Source organism: Megalobrama amblycephala, linkage group LG2, assembly GCF_018812025.1.
Source record: "Megalobrama amblycephala isolate DHTTF-2021 linkage group LG2, ASM1881202v1, whole genome shotgun sequence".
Lineage (NCBI taxonomy): Eukaryota > Metazoa > Chordata > Actinopteri > Cypriniformes > Xenocyprididae > Megalobrama > Megalobrama amblycephala.
The window spans coordinates 43902381-43920750 of NC_063045.1; the positions used below are offsets into that span (position 1 = coordinate 43902381).

Below are 18370 nucleotides of genomic sequence, written 5' to 3' on the forward strand. Positions count from 1 at the left end.
ATAAGAGATTTCATCACTTTAATCACATATATACCATACAATTCAAAAGTTTGTATATTCCTTAATAAATGTGGACACAATTAGTCCAAACTGACTGAAGGCCTGTTCCCACCAACATGAATGTTTGGCACAAAAATGCAGTCCAATTTTCACATGCAAACTGTTGTCTGTTCAGACCGACACGATTGCATGTGACAGAATTTTTTTTAAACAGAGTGTTCTGATCTCTTTTCAACTGGGCAGAAAACTGATCAACCAATAAAATGTAACTTTTGGTCACATACCCTGAGATGCTGCTGTTATATAAAACTCCAGCTCTCTTGTCTCTGTACTCTGTACTTATATCTGGTGTTGTTTGATAAACACCATATATTATATATGGTGTTTATCATATAATATAGTGAATACAAAAATCTGCTTGGCTGTTTGGAAGCATGTAAATACTATTTAACTTCCTTTATACTCTGTGACAAGCAGAAGACAAACTGTATGCGAAAATAGGACCGAATTTTTGTGCCAAACATTTTTGTTGATGTGAAGGTTCTGTAAAACTTTAAAGGGTTCTGTCAGGTGCTTTATATATAGAACCATTTATAGGTTCACATCATAGGATCATTTTATGGATTTATTTTAAATTTTTTTTTATTAATTTTTAACATTGCTTAAATTTTATGAATTAAACAGCTTGTAAGCATACTTTATTAGTACAAAAATTTTAAATAACCCGTTAAACAATAAAGTACTTTGCAATCATTTAAAGGGGTGGTTGATTATGATTTCACTTTTTTAAAAGGTTAGTTCACCTAAAAATGAAAATAATGTTATTTATGTTATTTGTTAAAATGTTATTTTTGATGAAATCCATTCTCTAAGCCTCTATAGAGCGCAATGCAATTGAACTTCCCAAAAAACAAAATAACTTTTCAACAATATCTAGTGCGATTTTTCAATGATATCAAACTGCTGAAATCACATGACTTTGGCACTCTGAATCACTGATTTGAAACAAAAGATTCAAAGCAGTGTTTTGAAATCAGCCATCACTAGATATTGTTGAAAAGTCGTTATTTTGTTTGGTAATGCTTTAGATTACAGCCCGGAAAGTACTGTGTAATTACAAAGAATTTACAGTGTAACTTTTGATAATTATAGTGTACCTATACAGTAAGTACGTGTAAGTATAGGGGAACAATATGTAAAGTATTGGGAATAAAGGGGTAACAACCAGAAAAATAACAAATTATTTATATTTATTAATTCTTTGTAATTACGCAGTATTTTATGGGCTGTAATCTAAAGCGTTACCTTTTGTTTTATTGCCGCACAAAATTTTTTCTGGACGCTTTATAATATTAAGATTGAACCACTGAACTCACATGAACTGTTTTAAATATGTTTTGAGTACCTTTCTGGATCTTGAGAAGTTCAATGGCATTGCTGGCAATAGAGGCATCACTGAGCCATTGGATTTCATCAAAAATAACTTAATTTGTGTTCGAACGAAGATGAACGAAGGCCTTACGGGTGTAGAACGACATGAGGGTGAGTAATAAATGACATTATTTTAATTTTTGGGTGAACTAACCCTTTACCTTTAGTTAGTGTGTAATGTTGCTGTTAGAGCATAAACAGTTACACTCAAAGTTCAATGCAAAGGGAGACATTTTCTTTTAAAGAATTTGCTGTTTAAGTAATACAACAAACAGCTGGTAGGGACTACAACAAGCTTCTTCCTGGGTTAGTGACATCACTAACCCTAAAATGTACATAAACCTTGCCCCCGAGAACATGCAGCAAAGGGTGCGAGGCCATGTTGGGCTGCTTTAGAGAAGTGTTGTTTTAGTAGAGTGTTGTTGCCATGCCGTCATTTTACACTGGACTGCTTCATAAACAGGTCAATTCAACGCTGGATTAACATGATGGCACATGTTAGTCGATGAGCTGAATGAACTCAGCAACTACATAAATTTATCCACTAACCGTTCAGAAACGTCCAGATTCTATAAGTTGTAATTTCTTCCTGAGTCTCTCCAACAGTATTTGACTCCAGTTTGAACAATTTAAGGCTGAACACCGTTACTGACAATCGTCATTTTGGCTGCGTGAGATTCTCCAGCTTTGTTGTTGTTGAGCAACCAAAGTGTGAGCTGTTAAAGCTCCGCCCTCTTCTGGAAAGTGGGCTGGGAGCAGCAGCTCATTTGCATTTAAAGGGAACCACACAAAGATGGTGTGGTTTTGCTCACACCCAAATAGGGGCAAATTTGACAAGCTTTAATAAATGATCTGTGGGGTATTTTGAGTTGAGACTTCACAGACACATTCTGGGGACACCAGAGACTTATATTACGTCTTGTAAATGGGGCATTACAGGTCTCATTTAAGACATTTCTCCATAAATAGAATGTTTTTGGCATAAATGTTTCTTTAAAATTGAGTCAAAAACCCTAAAGGATATTGAACCCCATTTAACCTTCTTTTTTTTTTTTCTAGGAATGTATATAATTTTAGCATACTAGGGTTAATATGCATGTCCATTCTCATTAATCTTTCATCAAAATGTAATAACTGGCTCTGCCTCTTAAACTTGTCCCCCCCCCCCCCCCCCCCCCTCTCTTTTTTTTCCCAGCTGCTGTCATTATGGAAGTAAAATAAGTTGTTAGCACAGTTTCATGCTGACTTAAAGAAAAAGTCTCAATTTGTTTCCATTTAATCTCACTGCTGTCTAAAAGAAACAGTTGTGAAAAAATATAAAGAGATCTCCTTTGTGATTTCTCTTTCCTAGCAAAACAGTATCTGATATTGAACTGAGAACACACAGATCAATCCTGTGTCCTAACCTCACCTGCTCCAGATCCTCCACTGCACTAGCAGTTTCATCTGACAGAAGCAGAGACGAGCAGGGAGGGTGGAAATGGGGATGATTGGGTAGAAGATTAAGGAGAAGAAGAAGAAAGGGATGGGCAGATGAAAGGACACAGAATGCTGTGCAAGCACATTGGTGAGAAATGTTTCAGCTCTCGACAGAACAAGAGTTTACTTAAAAGAAGAAGCTCACCCTCTCTTTCCCATCAACATTTCCTTCTATTTCCTTTGTCTTTTATCCGGCTTCACATTCATTCACTTCTGTCACACATTTTCCTCCGCACGCAGAGAGAAATGACAGAGGAGAAGAGAGATTTGTGAAAAGATCAAGGGTGCAAAGCCTCGTCCTCACAATACTTCATCATCCTCACATCATCCCTGTTCTTTCTATCCTCATCTAAGACTTTTTTTTCTGTTTTCGATCCCCCTCCTGAACACATGCTTTAGTACTGCTTTGTGTTTATCCTGTGGTTGTTTCAGCTCAAGGATTTGATGCTCTTAAATCTCTCTGTTTAATAGCCCAAGTACGTGTTTTTAAATTGCAGGGTGTAATTGAATCCCTAGTTTTTTTCCCTCTACTTGTGAACGAGTCAATATGGAGCACTGAACTAAAAGATGTCAATGTTTAAGTGGCCCAGATAGATAAGAGTCCAGTCCAGCATGTTCTAGAGAGAGAGCGAGAGCATTTCAGTTAAAGTGATTATTTTAATCCTCACACTGTGATACTCTAACCACTGATAAAACCATATATCTGAGTGAGAAATCCAATGGTGCAAATCAAATGTATATTTTCAAAATCCACTAGAAATGTAAAATTATTTTAATCAAAATCTAAATATGAAGACAGATATATCAAACAATATTAGATATTTTATTCAACAAACAACTTGGGATTAGTAAGTTCTTTGGTTTTTGAAAGAACTTTTATTCAGCAAATGCATCATAGTTTTCAAAAAAATATTAAGCAGCACAACTGTTTAACATTGATAATACGAATAATAATAAATGTTTTTTTTTTGAACACCAAATCAGCATATTAGAATGATTTCTAAAGGATCATGTGACTGGATCATTAAAGACTGGAGTAATGGCTGCTGAAAATTCAGCTTTGACATCATGTAGGCCTAATATATTAAAGCATTAGTTCACTTCAGAATTAAAATTTTCTGATAATTTACTAACCCCCACATTATCCAAGATGTTCATGTCTTTCTTTCTTAAGTCGAAAAGAAGTTAAGGTTTTTGAGGAAAACATTCCAGGATTTTTCTCCATAGTGGACTTCAACGGGGATCAACAGGTAGAAGGTCCAAATTGCAGTTTCACGCAGCTTCAAAGGGCTTTACACGATCCCAGCCAAGGAATAAGGGTCTTATAGTGAAACGATCTGTCATTTTCTAAAAATACAAATTTATATACTTTTTAACCACAAATGCTCGTCTTGCACTGCTCTGCGATCCCCCACACATTGCGTAATCACGTTGGAAAGGTCAAGCGTGATGTAAGCAGGAGTACCGACCTAGTGTTTACAAAGCAAATGTGCAAAGACTAAGCCAAACGCCCTTTACAAAAAAAGGAAAAATAATGTCAGATGATTTTGAAGTTGGAGTAGAAAATGAGATGGAGTACCGCAGTACTTCCACCTACATCACACGTGACCTTTCCAACGTGATTACGTAATGCGTGGGGGATCGCAGAGCAGTGCAAGCCAAACATTTGTGGTTAAAAAGTATATTCATTTTGTTTTTAGAAAATGACCGATCGTTTCACTAGACAAGACCCTTATTTCTCACCTGGGATCTTGTAGAGCCCTTTGAAGCTACATTGAAACTGCAATTTGGACCTTCAAATTGTCTATCCCCTTTGAAGTCCACTATATGGAGAAAAATCCTGGAATGTTTTCAAAAACCTTAATTTCTTTTCGACTGAAGAAAGAAAGACATGAACATCTTATAACGTAGGGGTAAGTAAATTATCAGGAAATTTTAATTTCGAAGTGAACTAATCCTTTAAGGTGAATAGGGTAAAAAAATTAACTTATAGATATCACCATACTACCCCAGCTGATTGATTACATTAAAAATTGCAAACATTTTTTGTATTACAAGTTTTCTAAAATGTTATGTTTAAATATGCAAATGAGCTGTTATCTAATTAAATATGCGCTAACTTGCATACATTTCTAGAACAAAAATCTGAATATTGGATGATGTCAAGTTCAAAATTCTTGTTTAATTTTTTGGACATATTAAATTCAAAGGCTTTTACAGAGGACATTTTGGATATCTCTTTTTATCACTCCATAAATCAGAAATTACTATCAACAGCCAGAAAAAAAAAATATTTTCACCATTTTTTTAGGAATAAAATGTTGTATAAAATCAGGCAAATTATATATCAACAAATCCCTCTGTAAAAACCTTCAGAATATAGATAGGAATAAAACTGTAAAGTTTGGTGTATATAAGTTCTGCTGAAGTGGAGATTTCTGACTCAGAGCAGAAGAAAAAACTCATTTTGAGAAAACGGCCTTTAAAGATATTTACTGTAATTGAAATCTATAGATGCAAATAGATAAAGTGCTATAAAATATACACTTAAAAGTGTATTTTGAATGTTTTCTTTCCACCAGTCTGAAAAAACACTTTATGAAAAGCCAAAAAGTGCAAAATCTCAAAATTGACAGGTGCCTGAAAAAACATTGTTTTTGCCTGTAGTTTCTCCCCTTAAAATAGAAAACTGTTATTTTCAAATTGTTATATTATTTGATAATATTACTGTTTTACTGTGTTTTTGATTAATTAAATGCTGTCTTGGTGAGCATAATGGACTCAAAAACATAAAAAATCATACCGATGCCATACTTTTGATTGATATTGTACTGTATATCCAAACATTACATCATCTTAATAGGATCGCTTCGCTATAGTTATACTATATGTTAAATATGTGTCTTAAAGAGCTGTAGTCTTACAAACCAAACCACTAACATTTTAACATGTATGAATAGTATTTCATTTCTAATTTTAACCTATTAATGTCATGGGGGGGAAAGTACTTTTTTCGACGGTAAAATACTTTTCTTAATGTTAAATTATAAGATGCAGCTTAATATACTAAATCAACTATAAATAAGCTATTCGTAGGCTGATCTCCCCAAAATGTGTGAACATTTGTCAAAACAAGCTCTTTGTTTGAGCATCCTGACCAGCCCGACAACAGCAGCACTGGCTCAACCAATGGGCGAGGCAATACGTTTGACCGACCAATAGAAGACAAGGAATGTTTAGGTCGGAAACCTGTTTGGAAAACATTCGTTACTTTTACAGTTTTGTTTGATGATGCCACAGAAATTACACACTTCACTTTTAAAATCTCTGACAGAAGAGAATGATCTTTTCATACCTGCTGGACAAAGATATTAGAGATATCTGCACCCACGAGTCTGTTCTTACACACTGCTGAATGAACCTATTAACTACTCAGTTTTATCACTCCCTCATTCTTCACTAGTGTTCCTATATGAACCACTCACCATCTCTCATCCTCTCCTCATCCCCCTCCTCTCTCTCAGCCCCATAAAAGCTCAGGAAATGATGAGCAGCCTTCAGAGTCCACATGATAGACAGACAGAACGCGGAGGAAAGTCAGAGACAGCGAGAGCAAGTAACCAACAACTCTGAGAACAAAAGAGGGTTGAAAGATCAGGAGATAAAATACAAAAACAGGGAATAGTGATTTTTTTCAAACCAAGATCTAAAGTGAGGAAAGTGAAAAAGTGAAGAACTGATGAAGATGGGTGTAGTGCTGGGGACCTTTTCTATGCACACCAAACAGGTCTCCTACAGGACAGGTAGGATCTAATTTACGCATTAACTAGCTAGAAATACTTTCATTAATGAGTTATTGGTTTGTGAGAAAGAAGGACAGGTAGATGAGAAAAATGAGAAGATATTAGTTTCAGTGTCATTTTGATGATTTTTAATTGATTTTTAATTGACTTTTTTAATTATTTTTTTTACATGCATCAATCTTGTTCTACTTAGTGTGAAACTTGAATGTCTGCATGTGTGTTTCTAACCTAGATAATTTTTGGAGAACAAAATTGCCCCTTGAAGTTGGATAAAACAGAAAATCTATTGGGGCTGTGTTAAAAAGGAAAAATGGTTCATAAAGACACTAAATAATTTTTATACACGTCCACAAGTGCCAGAATTTGTATCTCAAAGAGCTAGCAAACAGCTATTTTAATTAGCCGAATTTAGTTTCGATGAAGTCAATGAATTGAATGTTTTGGCATATGCTGGCATGGGCTCCATACAAGGCTTTATGGGTTATGAAACTATTACATGGCCATTTATTCCAAAATTATTACCTCCTGTAACGCTCGGAGCTGAGAGGTTGGAGGAGGCGATTTGAAGGTTTTTGAAAAGCAGAGCGATCAGGCTGCAACTATGTGATAAGAAAATGCATAACAAGCGGAAAAAGTGAAGGCGGTTTGTTAGTGATTATTTATGCCTTGAAGGTTAATTAACCTACACTGTATGCAAATTTACCATTTCCGATTCTCCACGGCTTTAATGCGCTGCAGAAAATGCTAAAACAATACTGAAACAAATCAACACAACATCAGTACTGCTGCACTCACATGTGTGAGCATGTGTTTACACTCACTTTTAAGAGTAATTGAGAGAGCCACACATCATATACACAAACACACACGTATACACACACCGGAGACCTGAAGAAAGACTATGGAGCCAAGAGGATTATGAATTCTGGGCAGAAAGACAGAAAGCTTGTTTGAAGTCTTCACTAAAATCCCTAGGAGTTACAGGAGCTGCCTGTGAGTTTCTAACTAGAGACACAAATTGTGTGTCAGATTTGGCACTCAGCCCTGACGGACTATAACTTCTGCTGGATTTCTGAACGGCGCTGCTTCAGGTTCATGTGTTGGGGATAAAAACTGTGAGGATGAGAACTAGGAGATTTCAGTTTCAACTTTAAATACTGTTAGTTTGTAGGAATGGCCTATAAAGCATTGCAACTGTACTGTTTATATGTTTGTATTTGTGTATGTGTTAAACCCGGAGGTTTAACTCACTTATGAATAGTTTGTACATGGCGGACTTTCCTTTATGATACATTTCAGACAGCCCAGTAATGTGAGTGACTAAGAAGATATCTAATCCATGGTGAAACTTTATTAAAGGCACACCCAATACTTAACATACAAAACATGATAATGGTAACAATGAACAGGTCATTTTAGGTTTTAGCACAAAAATGCAACAAAAAAGCTAAACTAAACTAAATTAATAACAACAGTGTAAATAAAGCTGATAAACAGTGAAAAAATACAGCCTTATTAATTATTTATGCCCCGGTGCATGCTGGGAACACCAGAATTGTAGCTTTAAATAGCTGTCACCCTTGCTGCGTCCAAAATTGCATACTATATTGTACTACATTTGGTTTGAAACTTATTTCAATCACAACCAAGTATGTTCTACGTAGTATGAATGTATTAATGAAATTTGGATGCGCTTTATCCACCATGTTGTCATTGTCATTTGACCTAGGAGTCAGTTGTGTCACTTCACTTCCATTCACAAATCCTCTACCGTGGCCTCATGGGATAGTAAAGTGTTCATTGAATGCGCACTTCAGAATCTTGCTAGTAGTAGGTCAATTGGTTTCACCTACTGTTTTATGAATACTTGGCTCACATACTGTTTTTCGCATGGCTATATGTGGTTCTCAGTGATACAAGGTTTCAGGCTGTTATTTGCACCTTGGCATATGTTTCCAAGATTCATTGAGGCGTCTGAATAGGGAAAGTCCAAGACACTTCTGAATAAGAAAAAGAGGCTTACACATGCCAGTTGTTTGCTGGATATCATTGTTACTCTTCCATGGACAAGGTGCGCTGTAAAAAAATATTTTTATGATTTGTTATCATAACATTGTTTTTCTTTTGTCAAATCAACTTAATAATTAATGTAGTTCAGATACATAATATTTTTAGTTTCTGCTGATTAAACCAATCACCTTCATTGTATTAACTCAAATTTTTCATTTCACTGAACAACCAGGTAACTTACTTTTTTTTAAGTTAAACCAACAATTCTTATTTACAGTGTGTGACCACAGGGTGTTGAGAAAGAAAGAGAGGGTATTTTGTGCAGACAAGGTTGTGGTGATGGAGTGCAGATGTCTATATGCTAGAAAGAGAATATCTTGGCCTGATATTCAGGTCAGTCCTGCTGGATTTGCGTAATATGTAGCAATGAGGGTTGATATTATGCAATTACTCATTACCTTCAACTTTTCTCTATACACTCCCAGCCCAAAGCTTGTCTGTCTGAAGTCTCATCTTTTTTGTATTATTAATAAGGTTATAGACCTGCTGTTCTGAAACTAAGACAACCCCCATTGGCAATTTCTTTTCCTCTGTAGTTTCTGTCTTTCTTAGCTCTGTTTCCATCTTTTTATTCTGCAAAGTTTGTTGGATCGGTTCCCTACTAATGAGGGAGAGTATGAAACAAACAAGAGTATATAGGTCGTTTTGCAATGCATTAAAATGGTAAATGTACAGTACACAAACAAAAACACACATTTGTGCATAGTACACACTGAAAATTAGAGTACTTGATCCATGAAACATTCTTATCTGAGTCACGCACAGTGGCTCATAACTGGAAATGAACAACGGATGATGAAACAAACTACTCGCAATCGTACCGCAGCTCAGTTGATGTGTTTTGCTAACATTATGGGGACTAAATGACTCCACAACTGCAGTAAAGTCTGAAATATCTTACAATAACTAGTGAGACACTGTAAAAAATGTTTGTAAAGACAAGTCAAAAAAAAAATGCATCAGTCAAAACCTGTTAATTGGATAACTGTACATTTTGTATGTATTAACTTTATTTGTTATATGGGATTTTACCGTACAATACTGTCAGTTGCGTCCCAAATGATGCACTATAGCCTACACAATGCACTATTCATGTAGTGTATGAATTTTATAAGTTTATTTAGTCATTAAATGTTGTTTTCTGATCCCCACCCCTCCGCAACGTAATTAAAGCTGTGACAGTTGAGTGCATGAAGTGTCCAACATTCCACACTTAGTTTTTTCCGTTAATTTAGTGCATTATCCGGGTATTTAAAATGCACTTTTTCTTTTTGGAATTTTCTGAACGCACTACTCATACTATTTGTGCTTAAAAATGTCATAGAGTAGTGCATAAGTACACAAATTAGGATGCACCTTGTTTTTTGCAAATATGAATTATCATATAATTTACAACTGTAAAGGAGATTCCAAGAAGTCCTTGACTTTATAACACATGATTATTCATTTTATATAAATAATTTTTTCTTATTTTTGTCATCAGTAATGTGCAATAGTGTTTTGTTTAAAATATTATTTGCTTAATGGTTACTATATGTTTAAAGCAAAAACAGATTTTTGTAGCTTGGTATATTAACATTATATCACTTAATGAAATACAGTATACAGTTATAAGTTTTATAAATTGTTATACTTTTATATATTGTTATACCATCCCGTAATACCTGAAACATTGTCACCATATTTATTTATTAATATTAATAAATATTTTATTTTAATAAATGTCTTTTGTTTTGATTTTCTTACAATACAAGTAAATGAGATCCACTGTTGTTTTGGACACCAGTGACTTTCATTGTATATGAACATAAAGAATTGATTTTTTTTTTTTTTTTTTTTTTTTTTTTTATATCTGTATGACTTTGTATGACTGAAAAGATTGTGTTTCACATAAGCCATACAGGTTTGAAACAACTTGAAAGTAAGTAAATGATGACAGATTTGTCATTTTTGGTTGTATTGTCCCTTTAAAATTGGTTTTGTGAGTTTTAGATTAGAGGATAAACATCATTAACTCAGTATATTAAAAAAAAAAATAGAGGTCAATGTAATGTCCCCATAAGATAGAACAGCAAGTGTATGTGCGTATAAGAGCAGCAGAGTGTAAATGAGAGTCATCATCCATCTTGCCACATTCAGTGTGAACAATTGCAATTCCATATGGAAGAAATCCGTTTGCTGTGTGTGCGTGCAATAGAGAGCATTTCATCCTCACACTCTTCCTACTGCTTCCCATCATGCAGAGCAACAGTTCCTGACACCGAATAACAAGCGGGACCCAGCAGAAACAGCAAGAGCGAGAGCAAAGAAAGAGAAATGAAAGGAGAGAGAGAGGGAAATTTGTGGGAGGGGCATCAAGGAAGCAACCATATGCTTTTAGCAAAAAAAATCCAGCTTGTCTTCATTCACTGACAAGTGAGAGAAGAGTGGAGAGGGAAACAAGAGCACGGGCTTCAACAAAGAAAGACAGACTGGTGGACTCAACGCTTATTAGTTTGAATGCGCGTGTCTCTGCGGTGGCAACATGGGAGCAGTAGTGGGCACATTGACTATGCAGACAAGACAAAGACAACCATCCAGAGGTATGTTCACAAATGGCAGATTATCTGACTCTTACTCAGATAAATAATGATGCATTTTTGTTCATGGCTCTGTAATGGTGAAAGACAACAAGGAGTTTTGAAGTGTCAAATCAATAGCTAACTCAGACCCTGAAAGGGCTGAAAGAGCGTTCAAAGAAAAGAGTGCCCAATTTGTGATGGATAACATGGCATAACATAAGACATGATTTATAAACAGACAATGTTAAACTAGAGAGCTGAAAGAGAATGGAATGGATACAAGGTTGTAACAGAGAAGATGTGCAGTAGACAAGCAACACATCACGGTCTGCTGTTTACAAATGATGGTTTAACCTCGTCCCTCACAGATAAACATCATCGACAGTGTGTGTGTGTGTGTGTGTGGCATCTTGATACGTGAGCGGTTGTTTTAACACTCTGCTCACATATCATCCCTCTTCCTGTTCACATGCACCATGGTGTAGTTGTCATGGAGACAGCTTTCTAATGCTTGGTACAGTAGATGATGGGATGTTATGATCGACATGACAGCAAGGAATACTGCACTACAACTCTTTGTGATCAATATACATGGATCACAAGTTTAATCATGGTTATACATAGGCGTACTATGTGTCAGTCGTTTATTCATTCACTCAGTCACAAAAACATCAACTGAGGTTAACTGCACAGCAAATAAGCAGGAATCTATTAAAACACAAGACCTCTCTTTAAATATTATATAAACACACACACATATATATTATATATATTATATATATATATAATTTATGAAAGCTTAAAAGGAATAATAATCCCAAAAAATATTTTGAATGATATTTTTGTATTTATTTATATGTGATTTTCCTGCTTCTGTGAAACACAGACAAAAATACATCTTGTAGAATGTCCAATCTGCTCTGTTCCATACAATGCTCCACAATTAAAAAAAAAAAAAAAAAAAAAAGCATCATAAAATCATTTATATGTTGAATTTCAATGTCATTATCACTCTAAAAAATGCTGGGTTAAATATGGACAAAACCAGAGATTGGGTTGTTTTCTCCCAGCCATTTTTTTCAACCAAATTTGGATTTATTTTTTTAGCCAGCAATATAGTAATAGTAAAAGGCATGTTTTTGCTCACCCCCAAATTTGTGGGGTATTTTAAGCTGAAACTTGACCAGACCAGAGACTTATATTACATCTTGTGAAAGCGGGCATAATAGGTGCCCTTTAACCCAACCTGCTGGGTTTGTCCATATTTAACCCAACTTGGGTTGTTTTTAACCCAGCATTTTTTAGAGTATAATTTCAAATTTGAATGTAACAAAATGGAATTAAATAAATTGAAGTGAAAACACTAATTTATATATGTAATTTTTAACTAGAAAAGCCAATATGAAGGTTTTTGCGGGAAAGTATAAAAAAAGACTTGAAATTTCTTTTAAAAGACTTATGGACAGAGAGAATGACAGAACAATAATGTAATTTCTTTATATATTATTAAAAACAGAATTTTAACAGATTTCTCTCAAATGCATTACCTGTGTCGAATCTCTCAGAATAATAATTCAGTAAATTCCACTTCCTGTCACTCTAATTCAATTTAAAAATTGATTTCAAATATACACGCATGAACTAAAGGGGAGTCAATTTCTCAATTCTAAATTCTGCACAATCCCTAGTGATTAGAAAGTATATGACTGGTGGTTTGAATCTGATCTGAATTAACAGAACTATCATTTTTTGTGTGAATTATTTCTCAAAAATCTCCTGACCTCAGTTGGTTTAATGCAAAATTAAATGCAACTGCTGCCATCTGGCAGATGGTCTTTAGTTCCCTTTGCTCCAGCCAAACAGTTTTCCATATGACAAATGCTTTGGGACATTTGACTCCAAGCAAACTATCTCTCCATTTAAAGATCAGTGATCCAAGACATTTGACAGGTCTGAGATGCCTTGCTTCTCTCCTCTATCTAAGGGGTGTAACCCTGTCCCAGTCCTAATAAGAGGGGAGTTTAGAGCTGCAGTAACAAGTGATTTGCACTGCCTTTACAGCAGCTGCTCATGAATATTCATCCTGCTGTTTAACTATTTGCTTGCTATTTGTCACTTTTCTCTGACATCTTGCCCTATAGATCTTTTAGATGACTGTGTGCTCCCTTGTGGCAGAATGTGGGCGGCTTGCTCTGGTTAATTACCTGTTAGTGGGATATAGTTGAGTTTGAAGTCAAGGGCTGGCTTCTAATGACAGTCTTCTTATATGTAGCGCCATGGAGCTGAACAGGATTTTTTTTTTCTAACACTGCCTGTACTGAGAAGAATGTCAGGAAACTTGAGTTAACCTACTTATAATTGGCTGATTAAAATGCTTATAATTGAAACCGAACTAGCAAATTAAAAGAAAATACAACATAGTCATAATTAATTACTTGTTTTCATTCAGCAATTAGTGTTAATGTGTGTCATAGTTACATGTCGAATAATGATCTTAACAGCATCAGAGGAACTAGTATACTAGTTCATGTCATAACTATAGGCTCAAAAATTTGCATTACAATTTGCTTGCAGCTAACAAATTTCAATCTGCAGTGATTTCCTAATGAGTTCAATTCATCTCAGAGCTATAAGAGAGCTCTCTAAGTTATAAAATCAATAAAAGAAAGACATAACAAGAAGACAAGATGGCTTGCACTGTTGTTGTTTTAAACTTTCTTCTATCTCTGTGGTAGAGGAAGCACTCTAATGGCACTAATAGCAGCTTGAATGGAGGATGTGTCTTTTAAGTTTATTTTAGTGTGTTCCTACTGCCGCTGTTTTCAAGGACTTTGTTGCTGTTTTAAGCATTAAAGAGGAAAAGAGAGAAATAGACAGATGAAGAGAGAGAGTTTCAGACACATGCTGTGTTCTTTTGCTCTTCCAGCCAATTTTTTCATGTGGTGACATCTCTCTCCTCCATCTTTTCCCATACTAAAATCACACATTTTCAACCCCTTCTATCTTTTATATAATATTCATCTTTTCAATTTTCAATTTCAATTTCAAAGTAATTTATTGCCATTTTTTGCATACAATAACAAAGCATAAACAGTCACAGAAATAATCAAAAATAAAATAAAAGAAATACTTTTAAGTTCTTAAAGGGTTAGTTCACACAAAAATGAAAATTCTGTCATTAATTACTCACCCTCATGTCATTCCACACCCGTAAGACCTTCGTTCATCTTCGTAACACAAATTAAGATATTTTTGATAAAATCCGATGGCTCAGTATAAGGCCTGCATTGACAGCAAGTTAATTTACACTTTCAGTGGCCAGAAAGCTACTAAAGACGTATTTCAAACAGTTCATGTGACTACAGTGGTTCAAACTTAATGTTATGAAGGAATGAGAATACTTTTTGTGTGCCAAAAAAAATAAAAAATAACGACTTTATTCAACAATATCTAGTGATGGACAATTTCAAAACACTGCTTCATGAAGCTTCGAAGCTTTACGAATCTTTTGTTTCGAAAGCCATGTGATTTCAGTAAACGAGGCTTCGTTATGTCATAAGTGTTTCGAAACGTGACTTTGGCAGTTTGATACACGCTCCGAACCACTGATTCGAAACAAAAGATTTGTAAAGCTTCGAAGCTTCATGAAGCAGTATTTTGAAACCACCCATCACTAGATATTTTGCTTTTTTGGCACACAAAAAGTATTCTCGTTGCTTCATAACATTAAAATTGAACCACTGTAGTCACATGAACTGTTTTAAATACGTCTTCAGTACATTTCTGGGTGTTGTGAAAGTGTAAATTACTTGCTGTCAATTCAGTCCTCACTGAGCCATCAGATTTCAACAAATATTTTGTGTTCCGAAGATGAACAAAGGTCTTACGGGTGTGAAACGACATGAGGGTGAGTAATTAATGACAGAATTTTTTACATTTGTAGGTGTACTAACCCTTTAATAGACATTAATCGTGCAGATAATATATCACACAGTGAATATGGGGATCAGTGGTTGGTCTATTTCTCTCTGCCTTTCTACATCTTTCTTAGGTATATGTTCCCCTTAGGATTTCTTTCCTTTTCATTCTCACTGCACTGCACTGCAATCAGTCTGCATGTGTTAAAAAGAAGAGAGGTGATAATTAAGACTGATGAAATGAGGGGCTGCCCTGTCGAGTTCTTGCACAAGTAGAAGCTTCACATCATTCCTGTGAGATATATTCATTATTCTTATCACAGTTATCAGACAGATCGGACAATATCTGGGAGTTGTTCAAGACACATTCAGTCTAGATTCAAGTATATTTTCTCCATCACAAACCTATCTTGTCAGACTGGTTATAATAGCTTGCAGTCATTCAAAATATATTTTAAAACAAATAGAATTTGTTTTAAACTGTCAGAGATTTGTTAGAGAGATTAAGACTGAAGCAAACAAGCCTGGCAAAGAAATGAAAAGCAAGCTGGAGGATCAGCTTGTATATTACTGGTGCAGAGAAAAGATTGAGATATGATTGGATAGTGTGTTGTGTTTTAAGATTGATGTTTTAAATTGCTAGTTCCCTTTAAATATGAATTCTGTCATCATTAACTCACCTTCATGTCATTCCAAATTCTTATGACTTTATCAGTGGAAACACAAAAGAAGATGTTTATAAGAATGCTGATGCTGCTCTTTTCAATACAGTGAAAGTAAATGGTGACCAGGTACTGTTAAACTCCTAAAATGATAGAAAGCTTCACAACAGTATCATAGAGTCCATACAATTCATGCACTATATTAAAGGTGCCATCGAACATTTTTTTACAAGATGTAATATAAGTCTAAGGTGTCCCCTGAATGTGTCTGTGAAGTTTCAGCTCAAAATACCCCATAGATTTTTTTTAATTCATTTTTTTAACTGCCTATTTTGGGGCATAATTAGAAATGCACCGATTCAGGTTGCGGCCCCTTTAAATCGCGCGCTCTCCGCCCCCGGAGCTCGCGCTTGCCTTAAACAGTGCACAGTTTGAGGCTATGCTCCGTGGCTAACGGCTAATGCTACACTGTTGGAGAGATTTATAAAGAATGAAGTTGTGTTTATGAATTATACAGACTGCAAGTGTTTAATAATGAAAATAATGACGGCTCTTGTCTCCGTGAATACAGTAAGAAACAATGGTAACTTTAACCACATTTAACAATACATTAGCAACATGCTAACGAAACATTTAGCAAGACAGTTTACAAATATCACTAAAATATCATGTTATCATGGATTATGTCAGTTATTATCGCTCCATCTGCCATTTTTCGCTGTTGTTCTTGCTTGCTTACCTAGTCTGATGATTCAGCTGTGCTCATCCAGACGTTAATACTGCTGCCCTTGTGTAATGCCTCGATCATGGGCTGGCATATGCAAATATTGGGGGCGTACACCCTGACTGTTACGTAACAGTCAATGTTGAGATTCGCCTGTTCTTCAGAGGTCTTTTAAACAAATGAGATTTATATAAGGAGGAAACAATGGAGTTTGAGACTAACTGTATGTCATTTCCATGTACTGAAATCTTGTTATTTAACTATGCCAAGTTAAATTCAATTTTTAATTCTAGGGCACCTTTAAAAGGCTTCAAATGTCATATCATAGCTTTCACATAACTGCTTTCTGATTACTTTATCCAAGGTAATCATGGAACAAGCAGGGAAGAAAAGCATTAGCAGCATCATTACTCCAGTCTGTCACATGATCCCAGCATTACAATGTTCTGATTTGGTGATCAAGATACAGTTTTTTATTATTATCAACATTGAAATCTGTTGTGCTGCTTTTTTTTTTTTTTTTTTTTTGCAGAAACCATGATACATTTTTATAGGATTCTTTGAGGAATAAAAAGTTCAAAAGAACAGTATTTATTTGAAATAGAAATATTTTTGTAACATTACACATATTTTTACTGTCACTTTTGATCACACACCCAAAATAAATCTTACTGACACCAAACTTTTGAATGGTGTATGTTGCATTTTGGATGCTAATGTTCAGTCCCAAAATTGCAACCAGCATAAACCAGCCTGTATGACTCTGGAAATTCATACTGCTCAAAGCAGATCTTTAGCTGTGATAAACATGAAATTGGTTAATGTGTTTTCCATAAACTGTCCAAACTAGTCTGAAATGGCTGATGGGATCATTCTTTATCTTCTTGTGTGACTGTGTTGGTGCTTTTATGTTTTCAGGAAAGAGGGATGGTGTTGAGAGCTGTATGCATTAAATGAAGAATTTAAAAAAAACTCATTAGTGACTGAGAGCTGTTTCTGGCTGTGCTATAAATCATAGGGCTGATGTGGCCATATGTTGAGTAAAGGGGAAAATTGAGGTAATAGATTGTCATTGATAGTTTAATTCAAAATAGTTTGGAGCCCTATCAAATACAGAACTTTTGATGAATTCATTGGCACAATATGGTCCAATCCTGTGTGAATCTTAGCAGCTAAGATTCTTATTATCTTATTACTATAGCCACACCCCAAAATAACACTATTGGTTGAGCCAAAAGATCCCTCAAATGAACTGAGCTTTTGAAAGCAGCACAATGTTGAGTCTTCAGGGAAATCAGTCTATGAATGGCTTTCTTATTGATCCCTCTACACATTTAACAATCCATTTAACAAACTGAGAAAGTAATTTAACCTCTCAAATATTACAAACCTTCACTCAATGTTAGCACCACCACTTTGAGGGTATATATGCGCATCTCTGTGTTTGAGGACATGGAGGTTAAAGCGTGTGCGTGCGCGCGCGTGTGTGTGTGTGTGTGTGTGTGTACCAAAACCTGAAAGAGGATTTATAAATGGTTGGGGTATTGATAAAGAGATGCAACGGCTCTCCAGTGTTCTGTGAAAGATGAAGGTCTTCCCCCAAGCTACCCTTGGCCATTTTTATTCGTTCTACTTATTTCCCCCATCACCCCATCTGCCTCTCTACCCACAACCAATCACTTCGCCAGAGCTGACACAGCAGCAGCAGCAGAGCCTGCAGGGG

The 18370-nt window shown here is 35.3% G+C and overlaps 1 protein-coding gene across 3 annotated transcripts in view; it reads left to right on the top strand.

The window, feature by feature from the left end:
• Positions 1–18370, top strand: part of kcnip1b (Kv channel interacting protein 1 b) — a 44943-nt gene that overhangs the window by 19557 nt on the left and 7016 nt on the right. The window contains exon 1 of one of the 3 annotated variants that reach the window (XM_048177858.1): positions 6486–6713. The exons of 1 other annotated variant lie outside the window; for it this stretch is intronic. In XM_048177858.1, the coding sequence (XP_048033815.1) occupies positions 6650–6713 (64 nt within the window). In that variant the 5' untranslated portion in view covers positions 6486–6649. Of the gene's footprint in view, positions 1–6485; positions 6714–10992; positions 11366–18370 lie in introns of those variants that run through there. One more of the 3 variants, XM_048177868.1, reaches the window with a different exon arrangement.